Consider the following 14,477-nt stretch of genomic DNA (forward strand, 5'->3'; position numbering starts at 1 on the left):
TAAGTTGGCGACATGCAGGGGTAAACTGCTCTCTTTGTTTTTTCCTGTAAAACACAACACGTGAACGCCTTCTGCTTTTAAGTGTCCACCAAGGCATTTGCTCGAATGTGCCCATGTGCGCAGAGGCTTGTGCCTCGCCACCCTCTGCAGCTGGTTTCTTGCTGTAGGCCAACCATGAGGGGGTTACAAATGATACACAGAGGGGCAGCCACCCATCTAGATTCCTCTGTAATAGTATAGTTTGCCATATGTTTGACTTCATCGCACATAAAGCAGCAGAATAAAACAGTTGTTGCTTAGCCTATTGTAAAAAGTAAGATAATCAGGTCTATAGATCAAAATCAGTGTTTAAGTTTGAACCAAATAGCCAATGAAGATGAAAGCTTCAACCTTGTGGTATAATTCTTTGTTCAAGCCCCAAAGAGACTTTTCTCCTTAACTGAAGTGAAGCATGATATTGATGAAGACTGAGAAACCTTCGGGTACCTGTTACATATTTCTCATTTTCAATAAATGAAGAGATGACTTGGTAAATATGGGCATTGAAATATTTACTACTACTTTAGCAGAAGTCATGGGGGCATTTGTAGGTACTTATGCACTAAGATAATGGATTTTTTTAATTAATCTTTTGATATAGCAGGAAAATTCAAGTTTTTAAGTTCCTATGTGGCAAAAGAGCCTTTCCCAAACATCAAGAGTAGTTTTGCTTAAGCTACAAGAACACTCACTTAAATACATCCAAAATTAGCATAATTGTCCCTATTAAACAGTTAATTTTGATTATAAGCAGCCTCCAATGTGCATATATGAAGGTGCTATTTTACTCACACTTCACATGAAGATGCAAATCAGAATGCTTTTATTTATTTTAAACCTTAAAGTTGTCATTTTTCTAGGGACAGAGAATGAAGAGGCAAAATACTAAATGTTGCTATCTCTTTGTAGTGTTTGTACAGTCCTGATATTTGTCTTCCCTTCCCCCATCTTCTTAAACAACCATTACATCCAGGATGTCCTCCGTAGCAGTGTAGGCACATGCAGCTGCCAAAGTCTACTCCTATCTAATGCTTCCATCTCCGGTTTCCTGTTATTTTAATCCCAGTGACATTTGGGGGAAAAAATTCCATGCATATACTTGAACTAATAATGTACATCTCTGATAATTTGGTCAATTAAAAATTCTTTGTTATCTCTGGTTTATTAAACGAAAAGACAATAGAGACCACCAAGCCCATCAGCTGCTGTTAGGCAACTGGTAAGAGGAAAGACTGAAATAGACTAAAAGGGAACAAAGTCCCTTTTTCTGGTGCCTATTGAGAGAAATGACAAAGCCTGTCTTTTTTATAATGACATTGTCAGGACAGAAGCAATCATGGTTTTATCTTTGACCTAGACATGAACTTCTGAGAGGGATGTTCATCATGGACTTTCTTACCAGTTCCTAGAGCATATGAAGTTTTAATAAATCTTTGAGGGTGGGCTAGGGTGTTTAACATTTATATGTACACCCAGAGAAGTTCTCGATCTTCCTGCAATTACTTCATTCCAAGACAGAAAAATTAAATGAAAAGAAATAGCCATTCTACTCATCTTAATCCAGAGAGAAACATCATTTATTCCCTGATTAAAGTTATATGTAAAGTTATATGTATGTGTGCGTGTGTGTGTGTGTGTAGTGTTTGAAATCTGAAGTAAAAAAAAATCACCCACAATACTACTATCTCAGAGAGATACCCATATTCGTATTCTTACAAATTTGATTTTAAAAGAAAAAAGATATAATTTGTATTTAATTAAATGTAAGTAAAGGAACAGAAAGACTTGCAAATACAGAATTAATATTTGGCCACTTAATTGGCAAATATATTGTCTACAGAGTCACACCGGAATGAAACTCAATTCTTTCTATTTCTTTTTGATGTCCCTATTCCTGTCTACCAAGGGAGCAGGTCAAGGTATGTTGGCTCCTACCCTGTCACCCCAGCTTATTCTCAGTTTTCAGGGAACCAGAGAAGAAGAGGCTCCAACACAAACACTTCATTGCAGCTTATTGTGATCACTAGTGTTTTAGTCCTTGTTGGTTGCTGGAGTCATCTCTCCAATCTCCCCTATGCAATCAAAAAGGAAAGTCTTCTTTCATTTCACTTTTTTTGTCTTATTTTGCCTCTATTTTGAAGGGTTGTGGAGCCCACGTATCTGCCGTGTCCACTCCCAAGTGCTTCTAATTCTTCCTCAATTCCAATGTCAAATTTACCTTATAACTTATAGACAGACCCTAGTTAGTGAACTAAGCCATTCAGCAACACAATTATGCCACCTTTTTCAATGTCAGACTAGCAAAGAGACTTCACTAGGGAACACACATCTTCCCAATATAGAAAGGTGACTGAGTGAAAAATGGCTTCAAAATCCATTATGTGTTGAGCATCTTTCTAAGAGGACCCTTTGTGACTTATCAGAACTACAGCATCTTGGGCAGGGTTCTCACTGGGGTGGGACCCCAAAGGCTAGGCAACTCCAGTAGATATGACCCGTCAGCTCTAGAAGGATCCCAGAAGGAAACACAAAATAAGACTGAGGGAGAAAAGCAACTGGAAGCAGACAGGTATCTAGAGGCAAGAATGTCTAGTCACAGATAAATATATATTTTTCTTCTAGTTCTAGAAGCTAAATTCAGAGAACCAAGAAGGGGCCTGACTAAGGCCAGTTACCATCCAAGGAAACGGCACTCAGTGATTTGGAGAAAGCCAGAAGTCCATGCCTAGAACCGGAGTAGAGCAAACCTAACTTGAAGTTCATCACTGAGCTCTTTGGCTTTTTTGATTAAGAATTGATTTGTCTATTGACTTAATTCACCATTTAACAAACATTTTTTTAGCACCAGCTCTATGTCAAATCCTGTTTTAGGCTCTGGGTTAAGTGCTCCTACTGTGTGAGCTAAAGGACTGTAGGGAAAGAATACCTACTTGAAAATGCTTTTGACCAATGTCATGAAGCTTAAGACTCTTGGACCTCAAGCACGACACAACTCCCATTTGCTCAGTAACAATAGAATGAAAAAGATTTAGGATTTGTGTCAGCATTTCAGAAAAAAAAAAAATCCTAAATGTGAAGCAAATATTCAAATTCAAAGCCATCAGAAGAGCTACAAAAATACCATTAAGATCTAGAAAAAGCACATCAAAATGTTAGATATTTACATTTGACTGGTGGTTTATTCTCTTATTTTTGCTTTTGGGTATCATACACTTGTCTAAATTTTCTGCAACTGCCAGAGTAGTTTTATAATTAAAAAGATATTGGTTTTCAAATGGACTTTTAGCCAACTCTAAACACAATGGAGAAGGGACGTAATCAACTATACTGAAGACTAATAGATTTTTATTATTCTCAAAGCCTAATTAAAATCCTGTTCAGCAAAGTGGAGTCATCACATTCGTTATTTCTGCAATCACTACCATCTTCTCTTTTTAACTCTCGCCTATTACATGTGATGGACAAAAACAAACCATGTAAGACTAAACATGTATATCAAGAAACCAGCACACTCATTAGGTATTCCAGACCAAGAAGGAATGGAAGATAGAAACTTATCATTCTTATTTTACTTGCAATTGTAAAACCGATATCTAGAACAAGTATATAATCCTTACGCTAAAGTTTTGACAATTTTTCAATACACTGAAAATGGAAAAATCTAAAATTTTACAAATCGTGATCACTTTAATTCCATGATAGCTAGAATTGTGAAACAAAGTCAGAAAATCTTACATAAAAGTTTGATAAGGATGAATAGTTAAGTGAAGTCTCTATTGCTTTTGCTCATTGACATAAGAACATGACAGGAGCTAGATGCAGAGAGTAGGTTCTCTGCACATTGTTCATTCTTCCTCTCACAACCTGAGCTTGTTCCTCCTCTTGTATTCCTCACCTCAATTAATGACAGCACAATTCTCTGGGTCCTTGACGCTTGGTGCTTAGAAGTCCTAAATGCTTCATCAACTTCCATTTCTTCCTCCCCAACAGTTTGACACCATATTCTCCCAGTGCACACTAGGACAGAACCTCCTCTCTTCTATGCCCTGCTACTGCTTTTGTTCTGGACTTTAGCTTCCCTTCCTAACTTCTGCCCCAGCTTCCCAACTGTCCTTCCTCTAATCTGCCTCCTGACAGCAATGGAGATGTCTTTCAAAAACACAATCTAATCAAGGGGTTCCCTCTTTCTAAAATCCTCTAGGAGTTTCTTCTCCAGCCACCCTGAGCGCACACTGCCACTTAAACTTGCCTAAACCTATTCCCCAGATTGTGTGTGTGTGTGTGTGTGTGTGTGTGTGTGTGTGTGTGTTGGTATGGATCTAGACCTGCGAGTTCTTGAAGGATGACTTCAAACCTAGTTCACATGTCACCAACTCCAGTAAACCTTCAACTTTCTCAGGAGGACCTAGAATATGCATTTTCCTCATCTTTGTCTGTAACAGAAATGAGTTTTATACAGGCCTCATTCATAGCCCTGAGCACACATTATGTTTTGTTTATCTCTCTGTTTCTTGCACAAGTCTGTGAGTTCCTCAAAGGCAGGAGCCAGGTCTTCAACTTAGTAACATTCATATCTCATTGTCTATCATGACAACAACTTAATACAGGTTTATTAAATGAATTGATTACTAAAATGACAAGATAATCTAAATGCAAAAAAATTTTAATTACATAATTTATGAGATACTTTGTTCATTCCTTTATTGCAACAGGTTGTGCTATTGGGCTTGGGTCCAACCCTGAGTAACCATTAAGCAGTGCTATCAATACTAGGTATTTCTGTCTACAGCTCTGCTTCTCAGAGTGTAGTCTAAACCGGAAGAATTAGCAATATATTAGAGCTTGCTAGAAATGCACATTCCCAAATTCCACCCCAGATATCCTAAATCAGAACTCATATTTTTACCAGATCTTTAAGGGAGTTTGTGCACCTTGAAGAAGAAGTTTTGATTAATACAAAGAAAAGTTTTCATCAAATTGTTTAGTCTCTTGAACTCTGCACTTTTAAGAATGATTGAAAATATCTCTATATTTTTGTGTTTGCTAAGAGTTGCTTTGTGGCCTAAGATATGGTCTATTCTAGAGAAGGATCCATGTGCTGCTGAAAAGAAAGTGTATTTAGTCATTGATGGATGAAATATTTTATATATGTCTGTTACGTCTACATTAGTAATTGTATTTTTTAGTTCTATAGCTTCTTTGTTAATTTTTGTTTGGAAGATCTATTCAGTAATGAGAGAGGCATGTTAAAGTCATCCAGTATTATTGCGTTGTGAGCTATTTGATTCTTGAAATTGTGAAGGGTTTGTTTGCTGTATGTAGATGCTCCACTGTTTGGGGCATAAATATTTAAGACTGTTATACCTGTTGATGTTTAATTCCCTTAAGCAGTATGAAATGGTCTTCCTTGTCCCTTCTGATTAACTTTGGCTTGAAGTTCACTTTATCTGATATGAGGATATAAACTCCTACTTGTTTATGAGCTCCATGTGAATGAATGATAAGTTTTTTCTCATCCTTTTACTTTCAGTTCATAGATGTCCTTGCCTATGAGGTGAGTCTCTTGGATGGAACTATCATGCTAAGTGAAATAAGCCAATCCCCAAAACTCAAAGGACAAATGTCTAACACATAAGAAGGGACGGGGAGGGAAGAATAGAAATTCATTGTATTAGACAAAGGGGAATAAAGGGAAGGGAGGGGAAATAGGAATAGGAAAGAGAGTGGAATGAATCTGACATAACTTTCCTATGTTCATATACGAATACATGACCAGTGAAACTTCACATCATGTATAACTGCAAGAATGGGATCCTAATTAGAATAAGTTATACTCCATGTATGAATAATATGTCAAAATACACTCTACTGTATATCTAAAAAGAACAAATAAAATAATTTTTTTAAAGGGGAAAAAAAGAATGATTGAAGATACCAGAGCTTTTATTCACTCAATTTTAAATTAAATTGAAAAAAATAATACTTACAAATGCATTCAAAACTAGCATAATAAATCCATTGCAAATTAACATAAATAATGTTTTTATAAAATATAAGCATATTTTACAAATTGAAAGTACATCTAATGTCTAGCTTCATGAAAGGCAGTTGGATGGCTAGTATGTGTAAGGCCCTGGGTTCAATCCTCAGCACCACAAAAAAAAAAAAAAAAAAAAAAAAAAAACAGATGCAGATGCAGTTTGATTCTCCTACCTGCTTTCATATCAGTCTGTGATGATGTGATGCCTATGTCAGTCAGCCTCTAAAAAACCTTGCCTTGTGCACATAAGAAAATGAAAATCCAAAAGATAAATAAAACAATAATTTATTTGGAAAATAGTTTTGACTTCCTTGTGTATGCATTGAGATCCATCGATCTAGTTTTGCATAAAGCATGCTGACAAACCACATGAAGGCTAATCTGACTCTTTACAGCTCTTTTCCTACATTAAAGGTAGGGGGGCACTGAGGATGGAAATGGAATAAATCAAATTCCATGCATATCTGATTTTGTCCAAATGAAGTCAACTATTATATAACTATAATGCACTAATAAAAAAAAAAGAAAGTCCTAATCAAGTACCTATGATCATGTGGCGATCAAATGTATTTCCTCTCATGTAAAGGAGATAGAGTCAGTGCCTGAATGTCTTTCCTAATGCTTACCTGCAATCAATTATCTAACTGTGGCTTTCTTAACCACTGGTTAAAGATTCAGAATGTTTATTCTATCTTTAAATTGTATGAGTTTTATTAAAATATAAACTTCCTCTCCTACCACATATTTTTGTCATTTTTCTTTTGCCTGTTTTTTAAATGGCAGAGTATTGAAGGTTAAGGACACATTTTTCAATCTCAGGGTAAAAGATTTTCAGAGCAAGGAGAAAACCTACAGGCCATCTAGCCTAAATCTTCATTTTACAGATAAGGGAATAGAGACCCAGGAAGGTCGAGCAACTTGTTCTATAGTCGACCAACTAGAAAATGAAAGAACTAGGGACCTTTTCTTCCTGTCTCCAGCACTCTCTCTGCCAATCTCCCAGAATGTACATCAATGCCTTCTAGGGAATTTCATAACAAACCCTTTAAAAGAAGACAGATGAGGAAAGTCAGTGTTTGCACTCTGATCTTTTAGAGGTCAAGAGAAATTTGGTGGGTTTGCCCTTCAGGGTAATTGCTGCCCATGTCTGCCGTGGCGGAATTAAAGTCCTGACAAGGAATTCAAAGCATCCATCAAGTCATAAGGGGGACAGAATTGGAAATTTACTCATTTCTGCAGTTTGATAGTCACTTTGGACACAAACCATGGCCTAACATCTTATGATGGGCCTGTTTTCTTCTACACAGATGGGTTTCATTTGTCCACAAAAGACTCAGACAAATTTGACCCAATTCTATGAATAGCCCTGCTATATTGCTTATGGTTTGGTTTCATGGTAGTTGGGTAAGGAAGGTAGGTTTTCCCAGGGATGAGAGAATCCCACCAATTTTGAGCTTGCTTTGGATGCGTATAAATTTCCTTGACTTGCTCCAAATACTAGTTTATTAATTTATCCTTTTCCCTTTGCCTTCATTTCTTTCCCCACAAATATTTCCTGAAGGCTGACTTAGCACAAGACAGTTTTAGGAACTATGAAGGAAATGTTAACAACTTCTCTCTGCATGTCCTACTTTGTTTTTCAGTGTTCTGATTGGTTGAGCAGTCTGAACAAGTCTCTAAATTCTATTATGCTACATAATTATAATCAGGGTCCATCCTAATGGCTGATCAAATGCCTAAAGAATCTTTAGTTGAGGATAGTCTGTCACTCACATTAGGATTCCTCATTGCTGTGACCAAAATACCTAACATGAACAAGGTAAGGAGGAAAGATTTATTTTGGCTCAAAGGTTTCTCATGGTTGGCTGGCTCCATTGCTCTGAACCTGAGTTGAGGCAGAACATCATGGTAGAAGGGTTTTGTGGAGAAAAACTGCTCAGCTTATTAAAGCCAAGAAGCAAGGAGAAGGGACGAAAAGGGCTGGGGACAAGAAATACCCTTCCAGGGCAAGTCGCCAGTGACCTACTATCTCCAACTAGGCCTCACTTTCCACAATTTCTACAACCTCCTAATAATCCATTCAGATTTTTAATCTATGAAATGAATTAATTCTCTGATGAGGCTAGAGCCTTCATGATCTACTCATTTCCTAAAAGCCCCACTTCTGAACATGGTTACATGGGGAACCAAACCTTCAACACATGAGTCTTTGTAGTACACTTCATACCCAAACCATAATGACTTCATTTGAAGCTCAAGCTGTTAGTAAAATAGTTCGATACCTTCTAATGCAGTTACTCTGACTGATGTAGAAAAGGAGTGTTTTTTCTCTTATCAGAGAAGCAGTACAGGATGGAATTTATCAGCCTTACCTGTGGAGCCAGATTGCCTGAATCTCACTTTTGTTGCCTTTTATCTGTGTGACTTTGGGCAATTTACTTACACTTCTGGGTCTCTATCTCTTTCTATGTAAATTAGGGGAGGGGGATAGGAACCCACCTCACCATTGTTGTGAGAACTAAAGTGCTTAAAGCAGTTCATCACTGTTCAATTATTCTGATCCTCAAATAGCATACAGACAAAAATAAAGAGCTCAGAGTTCAAACTACTGCTCTCCATCTCGCTTTCCCCAAGGTTCCTCCACAAAGCAGTACTTGGGGAAAAGAAAAAAAGCAGTTGTTCCATTAAAACTCTTGTATCTAAGTGTTATTAGGCAATGGCTCGAATAGGAGGTTGCATCTTTTGATGGCATTTGAATTCTAACAGTGTAATTCTTCACTGAAAACCTGATTCAACCTTCACATGTAAATATGAATGTCGTGCTAAAGACATTGTCCTGGGCCATCTCATTCAATCCCACAGAAGGCTGCATCTGTGTAAGCATCACTGGCTCTTACAGCAATTAACCATCAGCTCTGCAGCTACTGAGCGCCTACTCCATTCACATTAATGGCAATTCAGTGCTGAAAGACACAGTGTATTGGGGAGAGGCACTGAGGCTGGGAACTAGTACAATGTGGGTAGTGGGAAGAGGGAAGGACATAGCAGGGGAGAATGAGGGAGGACTCTCTGGAGATTTTGATGCCTGATCTGCTTCAAAATTATATGAGGCAGAGGCATTCCAGGCAGAAGGATCAGCTTGTTTTGCACTTTCCTTCCTATTTATTATCCTTACTATAAATGACAAAATCATGAAAATCAACCTGTTTGCTATTTCCTATGTGTTGTTATCCAGGATATGAACTCAGCAGAATGTTCTTTATCTGCCCTCTGCTTCATTTGTGCCACAGTTTGACCTATTTTCTTCCTCAATGCCTATAAATCCTTATTGTTCCCTTTATCATGGGCAAGCACCAAGGGGGTATTTTTTTTTTTTTTTTCATTTCATATTCATCCCAAGTCAGTAAGCTGATGCTTCTGGAATATCCAGCATTTGATTGTCCTAATTATCTTTCAGAATTGAAATCAGGAACTGATGAATAGTCCCCTCTGCACACAAATTCTAGCTGGAGGTGCTGGAGACAGGATGCAGTTGGTCTGGCAGTGGTCCTGGAGGTCGGGTGTGTTTGGTGTGGTTGTGGGATCCAGGAGGCCGGGTGCAATCAGTCAGTCTGGGTTCCCGGTGATAGGGCACAGTCAGTTGGTCTGGGGGCCCTGGCGGCAGGGAGCAGTCAGTTGATGTGAGGGCTCCAGAGGCAGGGAGTGATCAGTTGGGCTGAGGGATCCTGGAGACGGAAATCGGTCAGTCCGGCCAGGGGTCCTACAGGGCCTGGCTATTATCTCAAAATGGCGGCAGCCACGTGTAATCAAACCTGCAGGTACTGTAACAGTGAACTTCCAGGCAGCAGCAGGCAGCTGATTCTCCACTGACGGTCTGTGGTCAGTCTGCTGGCAGCTGTCGGACGATCGGGAGGTGATCCTCGAGCGTTGGGTGATGGATAGGGGTAAGGCAGGCGATGGACAGGCGAGAGGCAGGCAAATGGCGGATGATAAACACCTGACAGTGAGCAATCTGCTCTCAAAAAAGGCGTCGATATGCTGGCAGATTGCAGGTGATCACAGCAGTTGAATGGGGTAAAGAGCAAGCAATCGATAAGCAGCAAAAACTGCCTCACCGAGAAACAGATATCCTCTGCTTGAATCCAGCGTTGCGGGGGGACAAGGAACGCAGCCTCCCTCTAGACGGCCATCTTGGATCCACCTGCACACAAATTCTAAAGAGAGTCCCCAGGCTGCTCATGCACCCACCGAAGTCCAGGATGAATTCATCTGCTATTCGTCTACACTTTCTAACCTCATCTGGGGCTTACATGGCTCCTTTGTGCTACCACCTCCATCTGTTCTGTGGGGAATGATGTCTCTTTGTTTAAAGTATTGCTTGGTTGCTACACTTGCTGGCCTTAAAATTTCTTCTGTCTCCTTACCAATTTTCCTTTCTTTTGTCTCATAGCACTGCCAGAGGAACACGACAGGGGAGCACTGTGAAAAATGTCTGGATGGTTATATTGGAGATTCCATCAGGGGAGCACCCCACTTCTGCCAGCCATGCCCCTGTCCCTTGCCCCACCTGGCCAAGTAAGTCCTAAAAGAAGATGGTATCTTCTAATGTTTATCCCCAATTTTTTTCCCTATCTGAGATTTTTCCACAATCCAAACTGCATACCTCATACTGAGATGGAACTGGAAAAGATATAGGAAAAGTCTCTAATGTAAATACACTTTGGGGAAAACATAAGCATGTGCAGTGTAGGTGATGACTCTGTTCCCAAAACACTGGAGTGCATGGAAGATTCTCAAGTTCCAAGCAGGGCTATTCTCCCCTTTCCTTTTTCTTTTTCTTTTTTTTTTTTTTTTTTTTCGGGGGGATCAGTACTGGGGATTGAACTCAGGGGCACTCGGCCACTGAGCCACATCCCAACCCTATTTTGTATTTTATTTAGAGACAGGGTCCCACCGAGTTGCTTAGCACCTTGCTTTTGTTGAGGCTAGTTTTAAACACCTGATCCTCCTGCCTCAACCTCCCAAACCACTGGGATTATAGGCAATCTCTCCAACTAGAGAGATCTCAACTGGAAATACCAACAGACTCATTATAATATAACATTTTGAGTAGTGTCACCTCTTCTGACTCTCAGAGTAGAACTTTCCCTACATGAGGCAATCATATGTACTTTTCAATCAGAATTAGAACACAGATAAACAGAAGGCATCTTTAAGGTCAATTGGCTCACAGGAAATTCAAAAAGAAAAAAAATAAGGTTCTCACTCATTTCTGACTATATTTTGACCTGAATAAAAGTTAAGTAGAATCATTTTCAACACATAAAATGTTTAAATCCAATAACAAAGTCATGCCTGGCCATCTTATTAGCTTAAAAGTGGTAGTATGTAAAATTAAAATGGAGTAATGATGATTGGTTTTCCACATAGCAACCAATTCTCCAATTTTCTGATACTCACTGGGTGTCCTACAACCAATTGATTGTTACAGTTCTGGCTATAAGGACCTGGAGTTAGTGCAGATCCCAGAGGTTAAGGATTCAGTTTCACAAGACTGTTCCCATTTCAGCTTCCAGTCAAAAATCCACACACTTTTGCCTAGTGGACTACAAACTTGGGGGTTCCCTCAACCTTTCCCTCGGGTTTAATGACTAGAATGACTCGCAGAACTCAGAACAGTGCTACACTTATGATTATAAATTTATTATAGAGGATTTAATGCAGGAACAACCAAAGGAATAATCATAAAGAAAATATGGAGGGGGGACAGAAGGAGAGGGTACAGAGTCCAAACCCACTCCAAGGGCACATACAGATGTGCACAACCCAGAGATCTTATCAGAGCTTCCTTTCATGAGTAATTGATTAAGTCAGCAGCCATTGGTGGCTGAGCTCTACCTCCAACTCCTTCCTCCACCCTGGAGGTTGGAGGGAAGGATTCTAGTTCCATGGTTGTTTCCTCTGGTGACCAGCCCCAACTCTGCAACCATCTAGGAGTCCAGTGAGTCTCCCATAAGCATACACATAGGAATGGTTGAAAGAGGCTTGTTATGAACAAAATTTAAAAGTATCCTTTTGTAGGGAGTGGTAGCACATGCCTGTCATCCCAGCAACTCGGGAGGCTGAGGCAGAAGGATTGAGAGTTCAAAGCCAACCTCAGCAACAGTGAGGTGCTAATCAACTCAGTGAGACCCTGTCCCTAAATAAAATACAAAATAGGGCTGGGGATGTAGCTTAGTGGTCAAGTGCCCCTGAGTTCAAACCCTGGAACCTTCCCTCTCAAAAAAAAAAGTACCCCTTGCACCTAGAAAATTCAGGGTTATCAAAGCCCTATGCTAGGAACCCCGACGAAGACAAATAAATGCTTTTAATTATACCACAAAGAGAAAGAGTAAACCAACCCAGGCTCCTCTTTCTGTTTTACCTGCCCTGGCTCTCAGCTTTTTCCTTAGTAAATAAATCAAACTAAGGCAGGATCTGCATCACACGTTGTGAAACTGGACTAGGATGAACGGTATGGAGCCTTTGGGCTGGTGCCATGCACATGGAAGGATGTAGGTAGATGTGGACTTTGATGAAAGCACAGTATAGTATTTTTTTTCAAGTACTCACATTCTATGTATTCTATGGCAAGCCCTATTCTAAATGTTTAGATGCAATATTTATATAATTGACAGCTGGTGTGAAGATCGAATTAAATAACACATGTAAAATGACTTCTTAAAAAAGCCAATGTATTTCTCTCTCCTCTCTCTCTCTCCTCTCTCTCTCTCTCATCTCTCTCTCTCTCTCTCTCTCTCTCATCCACACACACACACACACACAGACACACACACACATTCACATTCATGGCGTACTGATAAAAGAGAGGATTGCAACTGGATTTCCTCCCTAAATGTTTTCCTTAATTGAATACTAGTATTGACTAACATTTCACTCAAGAACTTGAGACAGAAGCCTGACAGTCAGTGACATCAGAACTCATACAGTGCCATCTTTCCTTAGAAACCACGAGACTACCTCCTTGGTCTGTGATCTTTCATGTCTGATAGTATTAATAATGCGTGCAAGATGGATGGCACAGAGCATGAGAGTAAAAAACACAAACATTAAATGTTCTGCTTTCTTCACTCAAGGACGTCCTGATTTATGAGCTCCCTTTGCCTCATCTAGGTATAATCTTTAATTGTTCATTAATATTCTCCTCTCAAACATGAGTCCTAGCCATACCTGATGTTTATCACACTTCTTCCCTGCTGTGGTATATAGTTTTTTGTTAAATATATTACCTTTAACTTTCTAGTAACTAGTTCTGGTCATTCTACCATGTGAATATAGATAATGTACAGCATCATCTTCTTAGAAGGGATTTTATAAGCTTTGAGCTGCTGACCATTCCTTTAGATAGTAACATAACCTAGGAAGGCATTCTCATATGTTTCCTTCTAATTGCATTATCTCACTTTTGCACTTTAGCCCCTTTCCCATGACCAGACTTCTCATCTAAATTATCTGACATTAATGTCTTGAGATACAAGGCTTTTGGAACATCATTCCCTTTGGACTAAGACTTGTCAACATGAAATCATTCAATATACTTACTGAGCATTATTATGTGCCAATATAAAAGCCAGTATTTTTGAGAACTTATTATGAGCCAGTCATGCACTAGTTACTGGTGACACAGAAGTGTATAAAACAGTCAAAAAGTCTCATCTTCATTAAAATAGGACAAAATACAGCAATTTTTGAAGCTCCTACAGTAAATGACTCTTTACCTTTTGAGCCTGATTATACAATATTTGAGTTGAGCAAGAAGCACTTCTGAAGGCTTGTAGCTTTTTCCAATAAATGAAGCAGAAACTTGCCAGTTGGATAATAAGTCTCCTGAAAAGTGTTGTAAAAAAGGAAACAGTTTCCAAAGACAATAAGAACAACCATTTCCACCATGCTCTGTGTGTGTGAGTAGATCCAGGGTTCAAGCAGCTGCTGAGGGACCTGGGCAATGTGCTCCCAAGTTAGTGCATATTCACCAATAGGAAAACAGAGTTGAGGTCAACTCTGATGACCTATCTTCTGAAAATTAAAACAAAAAAAAAATGTTACTTATAAGTAAACATCTTTATGTGGCAAGGAGAGGAATCTCTGAGATTTTATAGAATTTTCTCGATTGTGGCAAAAGTTCTACTATTGGGGAAATACTGGCTGTCAAAGGGAAGGTAGGGGGTAATCTGTGATCATAGCACTGAAAAAAATTTTCTTAGGTCCTATGAAGTTCTAACCTTTGGTTTGTTCTTATTATCGACTTATGTTTAACTGACCTCAAATATTAACAAAGTATCATACCAAAAGTCAAATGTCCCTTGTCTCTTTCTGCCTTTTAAAAAGTATTCAGAGT

General features: G+C 39.1%; 1 protein-coding gene and 2 long non-coding RNA genes across 5 annotated transcripts in view; 2 read left to right on the forward strand and 1 right to left on the reverse strand.

Moving 5' to 3' along the window:
• Positions 1-14,477, forward strand: part of LAMA4 (laminin subunit alpha 4) — a 135,356-nt gene that overhangs the window by 34,443 nt on the left and 86,436 nt on the right. For all 3 annotated transcript variants that reach the window (XM_079149110.1, XM_079149112.1, XM_079149111.1), the window contains one exon: positions 10,530-10,654. In XM_079149110.1, the coding sequence (XP_079005236.1) occupies positions 10,530-10,654 (125 nt within the window). The remainder of the gene's footprint in view (positions 1-10,529; positions 10,655-14,477) is intronic.
• Positions 8-4,385, forward strand: LOC306666880. The gene is made up of 2 exons (XR_013765426.1): positions 8-700; positions 774-4,385. It is a non-coding gene; the product is annotated as an uncharacterized lncRNA (long non-coding RNA).
• On the reverse strand, positions 1,195-10,510 carry LOC306666876. Its single transcript, XR_013765422.1, has 2 exons — positions 10,281-10,510; positions 1,195-9,568 (listed from the first exon to the last, which is right to left on the reverse strand). It is a non-coding gene; the product is annotated as an uncharacterized lncRNA (long non-coding RNA).

This window comes from Sciurus vulgaris (assembly GCF_902686455.1).
Source record: "Sciurus vulgaris genome assembly, chromosome: 7".
NCBI classification, from domain to species: domain Eukaryota; kingdom Metazoa; phylum Chordata; class Mammalia; order Rodentia; family Sciuridae; genus Sciurus; species Sciurus vulgaris.